This window comes from Acipenser ruthenus, chromosome 16 (genome assembly GCF_902713425.1).
Source record: "Acipenser ruthenus chromosome 16, fAciRut3.2 maternal haplotype, whole genome shotgun sequence".
In the NCBI taxonomy this organism is placed as follows: Eukaryota; Metazoa; Chordata; class Actinopteri; order Acipenseriformes; family Acipenseridae; genus Acipenser; species Acipenser ruthenus.
Window position 1 is genome coordinate 8,755,713 of NC_081204.1, and position 11,829 is coordinate 8,767,541.

The following is an 11,829-nucleotide window of genomic DNA, read 5'->3' on the forward strand; positions in this document are numbered from 1 at the left end:
GCTTGTTGATAATGGTAGGAAAGCTATGGCTCATGCAATATGTGCAATACAATTCCAGGCTGCCAAGGTCCAACTACAATGACTGACAAGCATACACACACACAAATACTCCAAGGTATATTGATAGTCCATAAATCAGTTTTAATAAGTGTTCTCTTTTATCCACTGCAGTCATTTTTTTTGTCTTTTTCTCCATATAAATATTATTCTGTTACTAGTACACTGTTTTTATATCCCCAGTTGACACACACAAATGAACCTTACAGAAAGACCATAGAATTCATGTGGATGTATTTTTTATTTTTTTAAAGAAGCTGTTTTAAGAATTAAAAAAAAAAAAAACATTATTACACATAATGAACAATTAACCATATGAAGTGGAATATAGTGTACCATACTTAAATAGAGTAGCAATACATCATGCAGTGGGCATTACCTGGTATGATTTAGCAGTGATGCCCCCTATAGAGTATATTATCGCTATTATGATCTGATTTTTGGTTTTCCTTTTCTACTGGATCACAGTGTTCTAGTCCCAAGGTTCTAATCAGAGCAGCTGTCAACAAACGTGACCTTTGAGCTCAGAATCTGATCCATCCAGGTGTTGTGTGAGGGGCTGGTTAAACCTCTTTGCGCAGAGCAACACGAATGCTGCTGAAGACTTTGCCCAGGGCCTCGAAGAAGGGGTCGCAGAAGGTTTGGATGCAGAGGGAGTAGATCCTGCTGACACACTGGATTTCAATCATGTAGCTCTTAATACACGGCACCACAGCCCAGACGTGGCAGAAAGAGATGCAAGCAAACAGGAATCCCCAAATCAGGGCCATGGGGATGCCGAAGATAGCAGACAGCACTCTGTAGCACCAGTACTTGGAGACAGTGAAGGTGGTGTAACTCACTTTCCACACTCCATCCAGACTGTGGGTGCCATCTGGCTCAGCAATAACATCTTCAAAATCCACCTGCATGGGAAAATAAAGTTCAATTAAATACAATATTTCAATTTCTAACCTAGTTTTTAGTATTACATACTACAGCTATGGCCAAAAGTTTTGCATCACCCTGTAGAATGAATTGTGCTTCGAATGAAACCTGCTAAATAATGGTATGTTAACATATTGAATTGCATACCGCTTTGTAGTCTCATGGGCAATTAATACATTGTTTCAGGTAAAATAAAACAAAGTTATTGTGCATTAACATGAAAAATCCAGCAGGGGGGGTGCAAAGAAAATGATCCGTTATCAATCAACATCTGCCACTGCTGGAATAAGATGACGATTACACCGTGTAACAAATTATTATTTTTTTTTTGGTTCCTGGGTAGTAAGTGTTATTTCCTAATTGCTTATGCCTCAAAAGTATAGAAAATGGCTATTATGCCCCACAAACTTTGCTTTTGTGACCAGGACAGTGATATTTTGAAATGTACCTATTTCCAATGAGAAAACGGGCGTATCTGTGTCTTTTCGTCCACATAAAGTCAGAAAAAAACAACATATGAATCCAAATTAACATGTATTTATACGAAAGTAATACAAAAATGACTACAAAAGATTTTGAAGTGAGTAGTTTTTTGAGATTTACGATTATACTGTAAATCACTTTCACGAATCAGCCCCCAAATGTAGTCTCCCATCATGTTCTTGTTATACTGCCCTTGGTAGCGGCGCTCAAAGTCCAGTATATCCTGGTGGAAGCGCTCGCCTTGCTCCTCCGAGTACGCTCCCATGTTCTCCTTGAATTTATCAAGATGAGCATCAAGGATATGGACTTTGAGGGACATCCTACAGCCCATTGTGCCATAGTTCTTCACCAGTCTCAACCAGCTCCACATAGTTTTCGGCCTTGTGATTGCCCAGGAAGCCCCGAACCACTGCGACAAAGCTGTTCCAAGCCGCTTTCTCCTTACTAGTGAGCTTCTTGGGGAATTCATTGCACTCCAGGATCTTCTTTATCTGTGGTCCGACGAAGACACCGGCTTTGACCTTTGCCTCAGACAGCTTAGGGAAGAAGTCTTGAAGGTACTTGAAGGCTGCCGACTCCTTATCTAGAGCTCTGACAAATTGTTTCATAAGGCCCAATTTGATGTGCAGTGATGGCATCAGCACCTTCCAAGGGTCCCAGCCGTACTCATCATACTTCAAGGCGTCCAGCAAGGTCTTGATGCTGTTGTAATCCTCTTTGAGGTGCACTGAGTGAGCCAGGGGAAGAGACGGGTACTTGTTACCGTTATGAAGCAGCACGGCTTTGAGGCTCCTGGATGAGCTGTCAATGAAGGACAGTATAACGAGAACATGATGGGAGACTACATTTGGGGGCTGATTCGTGAAAGTGATTTACAGTATAATCGTAAATCTCAAAAAACTACTCACTTCTAAATCTTTTGCAGTCATTTTTGTATTACTTTAGTATAAATACATGTTAATTTGGATTCATATGTTGTTTTTTTCTGACTTTATGTGAACGAAAAGACACAAATTGGCCCGTTTTCTCATTGGAAATAGGTAAATTTCAAAATATCACTGTCCTGGTCACAAAAGCAAAGTTTGTGGGGAATAATAGCCATTTTCTATACTTTTGAGGCATAAGCTATTAGGAAATAACACTTACTACCCAGGAACAAAAATTGTGTTACATAGTGTTATCAGATACAGTCTATATTATCTGTTCTTTAACCACACTAAAGCTAATACCTTCTTAATCTAGAACTGCGATAATGGATAAGTATTTGACCAATTATTAAATGGTAGTACTGAAAATTGAGATATTTTGTAGCCTACCATGAATGATAAGAATTTCGATCTGCTCTGTTTGTTTTTCTTTTCCCGTTCTCAAAGTACAGTCAAATGTAATATAAAACCGCAGTGACTGTACCGTGTGTGTACGTTTTACTGTCATTTAATCCAAAACATGCATTAGGAATTATAGACAGATACAGTAAATGCAGTACACTTCAAAATGACAGTTCAAATTCCACTTAGCTGAAATCTTTAAAATGAGATGATGGGATGTTAATTTTGAAAACTGTACATTTAAGCAACACTAACCAGCAGTCTAAATACCAAGTGGGAACCAGTCCAAGTTTTCCTGAGGTGCTTGAGTTAGTTGGCGTGACTGAAATCTTTGCAGATATTTTAAGGGCTCAGCTTGTGTTTTAAATAGATCACTGTGATGTCATTTTTCATTAAGTTAGCAGTTACTGCAGAACTGTATGTTCTGGATAACCATCTTCCTTTTTCATTGCTTTGAACCCGCTTTTACAGGGATTTAAAATGTGGTTTATTTTCATTATCAGCTTTACATAGTATATATAGGAGAGAACATTACAAAAATTGAATAACTTGATAATAAAAACTATTGCTCTCCACCTTGACCTGCAATTCACAATACGGTTGCATACTTTTACTTTTCTTTACTAGCAATGGAGTTTCAACTATATTCCATTAGAAACAGCTCATTCAAAAACAACAGCTCATTTACAAGAGAGAAAGCAGAAGCTGGCATGCAATTACTATGTAAATCCAGTATAACAGACAATACACATTCATTTCCATGAATTGCCATCACACTATTTAACAATAATACATTTCCTGAGTGTAGATTATTATGTATAAAGCTAACTGTAGTAGCATATCACTTTTTTGAGTTTTTACAACATATTCTGTTATACCTTCAGTAAAATGAACATGCTTTTAAAATAAATTCCAAAAGTTGAAAGTGTACCTTTATGACATCCTCATTGATCTGCTTTGGGTCTCTGTTTATCAAGTCAATCTCTTTGGTGTGGCTGTCTCTCACTATTTTCTTCTCGTTGCTAGGATACTGCTGTTCCATGGTTTCTGTAATATCTTTAACTGAGACCAGGAGAGACTGGCCTCAGCGCCTGTTCAAGTCAAGGGAATGAAACAATCGAAAGAAGTTTATGTGAAGTTGCCAGAGCTCTCTGATGGCCCCTTCCAAGCAAAACCCCACCCTAAATACCAGTGGACAGCTGCCTCAGACAGTAAGAGCCCCCTTGTCAAAATTGGGCATGGCAGTCCCAGGCCAGCATGGAGATCATACCTCACACTGAGACCAAAAGCATTTCTTAAAGGGGAAGCCAAGCTTGTGTTAAATTTCACAGACCGCTGTCGGATCATTCTTCTGTAATTGCCTTTAGCGTCTTGCCAGCTTTGTAAAGGGTCAATAATTGTTTCCCTATATAAACACTGCACACTATGCAGTTCAAGTCCCATATATAAGTAAACTATATATCAGCAAACTGTATAAATTAAACTTCATCCCTTCACCTTTTGCTTTAGTGCAGGAAATGACCTGCTTCTCTTGCCTTGTCTATTACACTGATTGGCTACTTCATATAACTTAACCCAGCAATACAGAGTCTGAAATACAAAGGCAAAACAATATGTACTTATAAAGTGATCAAACTGAGTGAATATGCATTGGTGGGTAGTGTATATTTCCCACAACTTTATAAAACTGTTCTATATGAAGTGAAATATAAGCTATTTATAGTACTGATATGTGCTATTTGTGTAGTTCAAGGGAATGAGAAGGTAATGTAGGACTAGCAGCTGTCTCATTCTGTTTGGCAGGAGAGGCTTGCTAAGCCTCTATGGGCCCATTCACAATCTTCCAAAAACGAGTGCCACTCAGTTTCTGCCCGTGCCTCTTTAAAAACGGGCAGTGCAGTTGTGTTGAGGGATTTCCACAGTTATCTGTGTTTTTGTTTCTCCTTTATCCAGAAAGGCAATATTTACCAAGCCTCAAATAAAGAATGTAAGTAAGATTTGCCACATATGTTGTGTATTTTCCACTTCTTAACAAGATAAACATTGTCCTTCATGCTCAAATCAAGACAGGCGAGGGCTGCAGTGGGACAAAAGATATGAGTCAGTCTAACCTTGCAGCTTCACCCACTGCTTGTTTCACCCTTCTGACTAACTTGCTTATCAGCTTATGTGTACACGGTGTGTTTTTTTGTTGTTGTTATTATTATTTATTTTTGATATTTTTGTTTGAAGACACTTTTGAAAGTTTTTTCTTAAGCACTTTATTATTGTGACACTTACCTGGTTATAAACTTGGCCCTGTGTAATACTGTCAGTGGGAATACCCTCCCAGTGAGTCCTTGTGCTCACTAGCCCCCACCAGGTGGCATAGTCTAGTATACGAGTAATATACGGTGACACTTGTGCAGGGGATTCCCCAATGTTCACCACAGAACAGCATCAAGTATCTTTTTTGTTTACGTATTTGAAATGTTCTAAGGGTTCCACATGGTTAGAACGAATGGCTGTTTTTTAAAGAACCAATTAAAGAACCTTTGACAGCAGGGTGCTAGGAGGCACTGGTCATGCTCCAATAAACCCACCAAAATAGATGATGGCGTGACATTTCTGAAATGGCTGTGATTCCTTATTTAACCTTATCAGTTAACAAAACCCCATGGTCCATCATTTTATCAGAACAAATGTACAGTATTTTAAAAGGGAAGTTCAATTATAAATTCTATCCACACCCCAGAGTACTGTGTGCATTTTAAGGTCCACATTACCAAATATGTTTCACTGCTGTGCAAGTGCATTCAAATACTGTGACCATAGTTTAAAGAAGTGCTAACCAGTGCCAGTGACATTATGTCTTGTATTGTGATGGAAATATTAAATGCATTCTGGAACCAAAAGATTGTACACAAGTGAGAAGTGAACGGTGTGTTGCTAGTGCTGATAAGAGATGAGAAAGGGATTAGCATTCCTTTAACGGCACTATAGCTGTAGAATGTTGTGGCAGTAATATATTGTAGAGATTACCAAGACACAGGCAAAACATTGAATGCTGCTAACCTTGTTTTCATTACAGATTTTGTGAAAACGTTTACTGCAGTATACCACGAGAAGAGCACAGCAAAGTTTAATGTATTAAAATATATACTGTACATGTGAGAAGCAGATGGGTAAACTGGAAAATTACCCAGCAAATGTACTGTGGTAGATAGGCCTAGATACTGATTAAATGACTGCATTTCCATTATCATAAAACACAATGCTACTTCACGTTTTGAGGATTTTTTGTTCTTCATGAGTTCAGTGGCTTGGGTGTCATGATTAAAAATATGAATATTCCTGGTGTTATGTGATCCCTGAACCTGTACAGTACGTGATGATGCAGTTGTGCTGCACAGCTACTAAAGTCTACCCAGAATAGAATTGTTTGGCTCGTCTGAACTCAGTCAGACGGCCAGTTCATAATATGTACTGACTTGAAAGCTCCTGAATATAATGGAGACTTCGTTAAAATAATACTTTGATGTTTAAATTCACACAAATCAATATAAACTACTAATAAAGGACTGTGGGATAGACGTGCTTTATGTCCAAAGGTGGGAAATCCAAGGAGCAACAAACGCAGTGGTTTCAATGTAAGAAACAGCTCAAACAAGTGTTGGCAAAGGGTTCATACAATATTGCCAACGTGTATGTTATGTACCCTTTATCGATATTGTTAACGTTGAATGGTTGAATCCACAGCATTTAAAAGATAAGCACTGTATAAATACAATTATACCAGGATGTTCAAATTTACATTTACATGTACTCAATATGAAGAGTGTGGTTTTGAAATAGAGCCGCTCTCGCATTATAATATCTCTCATGTTGAAATCTCTGTGCAAGTTGTTGTACCACAAATGAACCCATTCCAAGAATAGTTCAACCCTTTGGCAAATAGATAATTATATAGAATAATAATAATAATGGACAACAATAATTGTGATAAAAAAATGGGTCTCATAAACCACGCATCTTCAGAACCACACTAATCCACACTGGCATTGGTGTTTATTTGCAGTATCTATGGTTAACTTTGTGTCTTCACATACTCTCATCCAATTCATGAAATTCCAGAAGGAGGATGCACTAGAACGCTAATGTATCCCACAGCTTCCAGAACATGGTTTGAGTATATCTCTGCCTAAATTCATGTAATAATTGATGTAAGAAATGTGAAACTTTTTTGTTCGATATGACTCACAACTTAAGAAAGTATGTCAAGTTATTTTTAATAACACCTGTCTAAGAAATACAGTGTAGGAGCTTACATTTCCCAAAATGCACAGCATCTACTAGGTAGCAGCCTTCCACTAAGCATTTGCACGTCACAATGCTATCCTTGGCTGTGTACTGCAGCTCAACAAAAAAAATGCACTGCTTCAGATAAACATTGACACTATGCTACGCTACAAGCATTGTTATTTTAATGAAAATACTTTTCTATACAACTATAGTGCCCTTGATATACACAGATTGCACTTTGTCCTCTTTAGATTTTTTGTTCTTCATGATCCTACTCCCCTGTTCAAGCAGCTTTATTTGAAGGATATCATTATCTTGGAGAAAGAAAGGTTCATTTGGCCTGCTTCTATTTTGGTATTGCCATTAGTAGCTCTGGCTATTATTAGGAACTTCATTATCAATGACTCCATGAGCTACAGTGAGAATAATTATAATGGTGGAGTAATAGCTAGATCTAAAGAAGTACCTTTTCTTTTTAGACTGTACTTCTAAAGAAATAATATAACAAATAATGTACCAGTAAATGCATAGGACAGTCATAGTGATGCTACATGAACACAGCCCTTTATTCCAACTTAACACATTTCGTTACCACATCGATGCCAAGGGTCCCACTCTATTATTTGTACTTATGAATGAAAACATGTGTTTTGGTTGTTATTAAACTTGCATTTTTTTAGTTTAAATCAATAATTAAAACCATCAATACATTCAAACAGAAGCTTTTATATATCTTACTGTACTATTGCCGTTTACAAAGTGTTGTTGGAGCCAGAGCATTGCCTGCTGAGAGAGGCAGTAGTGTTAATGTTGTCCAGGGATTGTTCCCCAGTCAAACTAACAGGTGATCTAGGATTTCAGTCACGAGACAGGTGTACATTGATGGTACTGCAACATTTCCCCATACTCCTGAAGAATGGTGAGATGGCGGTGTCTAAAATTGATCCCCAGATTGTCTGAATGGAAGGCATGTTGATCAGGAAGACTCTGACACATGGCATCACACACCTGAAAATTAAGCATGAATACACAATAAGAACAGTACATACCCCACTTACAGTACCCTGTAATAATGAATGTAACAAACATGTAGCTATAGTGTTTTTGTTTGATATGATTTTTTATGTTCCAGTGTAAATAACCTAAATCTCCCTGAATTCCCCCAATTAACTATCAGCCCTCCACCATGCATCACATGAATGTTTGAATTGTTTTCTTGGCTCTGAACATGACTTTGTGCATTAACAGTGAAAATGCACTGTTTCAGAAAGCCAGATAAACATTGACACTATGCATCATTAGCCTTACTCCCTAATACATCAGCTTGAATTTAATGAAACATGAAAAACATTTCTACACAGCGAGTCTTTTAGCTATAACTGTAGTTTTTGCATTTCAAAGTACACCTAGCTTTGTCGTATGTGTTTTTCAGTTAATCTAATTTGCTATAAAGCTGATGGTATATATATACTCTGCAGAAATGATATTGCTATCTGTGTGGCACACTGACACAATGTAGAGAACAGATAATGAATGGATCTGAACAGCGGAATATTTCAGTACCAGTTGAATACAATTACCATTATTTTAATGGGGAAAAAACAAAGACGTAACTGCTCCTACCCTTAATCTATCCCATGACTTGACATGACAAAGACACCAGCTGCAATTATCAAACATTCACTGAATGCAGAAAAGTAGCAACAAATGACCAACAAGCATTGTTTCATGTTGATGGCTGAGTTGGACATAAATAAAGGGCCATTTTAAAATGTAGTTTCAGGGTGCATAGTATGGGTGTCTACATTAATCATGTAATAACATGACCCTGGTAATTGCTATAACTATATGACTTCATCAAGCAAAAAGATGTTAAACATAATAGGTGTGTACAAACCCGAAGTCTGAACCACAGTGAATTAGGGTGTATTTAGGATTCAGATTTGGAGAGAAATGTGAGACCAGACAAACAAATTAGGCAGGAGTTATGAAAGTCATGAAACAAAGAGAGAGACAGAGATAACATTTCTATACACCATACCAAGAATAAATGTTGTACCAGATTTTTTTCATAATGTCTCCAATATCTATTTCCCACATTCCAAACAGGATCAAAATCTCAATACTCAACACTCCTACAAAGTGGCTCATTTCGTAACTGGTTAACCTAAAATATGCCGGTTTAATCAAAAAATAAAAGGCAAATGTGTTTCCTCATAATTCACAATAGGTAGCATTTTGGGGCAGACATACCAAATGTGAAGGCAGCTTAGTATGGCTAACAGAATTCCAGCGATTAAAGAAACAGGAACAGCGAGGATGAGGGAGATTATTCTGTAGAACCAGAGTCTGGAGACTTCAAACAAGGCATGACTCCAGAGCCACACCCTGTCAAAGCTGTGGATCGACTGGGGTTCGGCTATCACATCTTCAAAAGTCACCTGAAAACAGAGAAAAAACACATTAATACTAACTGCTGGGAAACTGCTGAATAGCACATGTTTATTGTAACAAACTATTGTAACAAACCCTGAGTTGAGTACAAGGTGAATCTGAAGACTGGGATTCTGCCTCTACACTGAGTTAAGGATACTGACATGCCTTTACAGCAGTTCCTAACAGTATGTTTGGCGTAGCTGGTAAAAAACAAAACAAAACAAAAAAAAACTCTGTTTTAATTGTTTAAAAAAAAACAAAAAAAACAAACAAGCGTAGCCATTCATCCATACAGACCTTCTCATTGGTCGATCTCGTAAGGCTTTGACAAATGATTGCTGGTAGAAACTACAGGCATTTCAATGTCAACTGTTATAAGTATCTCTACCATTTCAACTGTCGTAAGTTCTGCCAAAATCCGTGACACATTTTTTATTTGTTCTACCAATTCTCAGGTAGGGGACTCATTTAGCCAGCAGTTAAGGATGATGGTGCTCTTGCACACAGGGCTTGCTCAGTCAACAGCAGCGGAAAGAGAGGCTCAGACAGACATAAGATGCCTGCTTTGGGCAAGCCAATCTCCTAACTTTAATCCAGTCCGATCCATCCGGAACTTGATAGACATGAACCTCTGAAATACTGCTGAGCTTGAGACTGTAGTCAACAAGGAGTGGAATAAAATCCTTCAGCAACGCATGGCTCACTAATCCACTGGACGCCACCATGAGTGACAGCCATACATAAAGCAAAGGGTGGAGCCACACATTGTTAGTTAATAGCACAATACGTTATTGTGTATGTTGCTATTTTATATGGAGGGTCTATTTATACCTGTATACAGAGAATGTATATATGAAGGGAAAGAAAAGTACTGGTCTTCAAATGTGGCACTGCTGCATATCACTGATAACAAGAAGTGAATTGAATTGACAAGGAGTGATAGAACAGTAAATAGCCTCAAGGGGCTTATAAACCTGAACAAAGAAACATGATTAGAAAGATAAAGAATACTCTTTACACACACTAAAATGTACTTTTATGAATACTAGCTTGAAATGTCACCTTATGAGTTAGAATATTTAATAAGATATTGGTATTGAAAAGTTTACTGGCTCTTACAGTAAGTCTTATTCATAAAATAAAATAATAATAATAATACAGTACTGTTCCTCAACCTATTTTTAAATAAAGAACTAATACAGGAGTGGAAATGTATATATATTCTAGTAGGGTTGAATGTTAACCCACTTTCAAACGTTAATAAATCAGGTTGTTGAGAATATATCTAGTTTGGGCGCTAATGCACGGTGAGTAATGTAACTGTTTTAGTGTCAAGGTTTGTTTAAACAAGTAATTATATTAAGCAAGTTTTAGTGAATGTGCCAAATGTTTACCACTGTTTCAAATAGATGGTACTGAATAGTCCTCCCTGTTAATGTTTCAGAGATGAAGATGTTGAAACTGAACGCCAATGTTAAGATCCATTAATCAAGGAGCTGGAACATCGCAGAATGAGTAACCCACTGTAATTGATTTTAGAGCTTCTAAGCATACTTAGGGCAGCTGGTTTTGTACATTTGTTTTTCTTCCTTTTATAAAAAACGGGGTGAACATTCTGCATATCTAAAGAGACACATGAGGCTTATTGTTAAACTTACCCTCAAATGTGCATTAACTCCTTTGGGGTCCCGGTTCTCCACCAATGGGATGGTTTCATTTTGAGGCAGGGCAGAATTGTCCTCATTCTGCTGCTCTTCTCCCCCTAGATCGATCTTGATTTCTTCTATACTGTCCTCCTTAATCATAGTTACAACCTGCAGAGATGAAGGAGGGAGACCAACACTGTACAGCAATGTATCCAAGAGGTCTGAGATGTTAACACTGGAAACTCCAAATGCATGTAAACCAAAAACTCTCTTTGTTTGAGGCAGCCTGTCTTCAGCATCTGTTGGGGTGTATATTAAGACAGTGACCTCCCACTCACGGAATGTCCAAGCAGGCCCAGTGGATGGCTGCCCAGCATTATCAGACTGACAGTTCAATAAACAGGTTACTCAAACCTAGGTGGCACATTTCAGTGTTCAAATATGGGATGCGGTGCTCATGTGCTAATGGAAAGATGCACTTGTTAATGAAGAGCAACATTGTAGGGGAACCTCGAGTGGAAACCGGTTATCTTAACACCCTTTTGCAGACTTTTGCCTATATTCGTATACTCATGTTTGATTATTTGAGGATTTCATTGAGAGTAATGTCCCTAAATATATTTTAACTAAAAGTATTAATTTGAGAAATACATTTTGTCATTTCTTTTTAA

At 37.7% G+C, this 11,829-nt stretch overlaps 2 protein-coding genes across 2 annotated transcripts; both read right to left on the reverse strand.

Annotated features, from left to right (window-relative positions):
• Positions 1-279: 279 nt before the first annotated feature.
• Positions 280-3,984, reverse strand: LOC117411971 (caveolin-3-like). Its single transcript, XM_034019869.3, has 2 exons — positions 3,727-3,984; positions 280-962 (listed from the first exon to the last, which is right to left on the reverse strand). The coding sequence occupies exons 1-2, from the start codon at positions 3,835-3,837 to the stop codon at positions 621-623; spliced, it is 453 nt and encodes a 150-aa protein (XP_033875760.3). The 5' UTR covers positions 3,838-3,984; the 3' UTR covers positions 280-620.
• A 3,062-nt stretch (positions 3,985-7,046) lies between these two features.
• On the reverse strand, positions 7,047-11,447 carry LOC117411840 (caveolin-2-like). Its single transcript, XM_034019633.2, has 3 exons — positions 11,171-11,447; positions 9,330-9,517; positions 7,047-8,084 (listed from the first exon to the last, which is right to left on the reverse strand). The coding sequence occupies exons 1-3, from the start codon at positions 11,315-11,317 to the stop codon at positions 7,934-7,936; spliced, it is 486 nt and encodes a 161-aa protein (XP_033875524.1). The 5' UTR covers positions 11,318-11,447; the 3' UTR covers positions 7,047-7,933.
• Between the last annotated feature and the right edge of the window lie 382 nt (positions 11,448-11,829).

Coding starts and splice junctions, on each gene's coding strand:
- LOC117411840 (XM_034019633.2), bottom strand. CDS start 11,317: ATGATTAAGGAGGACAGTATAGAAGAAATCAAGATCGATCTAGGGGGA. Junction 9,518..11,170: donor GAGTTAATGCACATTTGAGG/GTAAGTTTAACA, acceptor CTCTGTTTTCAG/GTGACTTTTGAAGATGTGAT. Junction 8,085..9,329: donor CTAAGCTGCCTTCACATTTG/GTATGTCTGCCC, acceptor CTTAATTTTCAG/GTGTGTGATGCCATGTGTCA.
- LOC117411971 (XM_034019869.3), bottom strand. CDS start 3,837: ATGGAACAGCAGTATCCTAGCAACGAGAAGAAAATAGTGAGAGACAGC. Junction 963..3,726: donor TCAATGAGGATGTCATAAAG/GTACACTTTCAA, acceptor TTTCCCATGCAG/GTGGATTTTGAAGATGTTAT.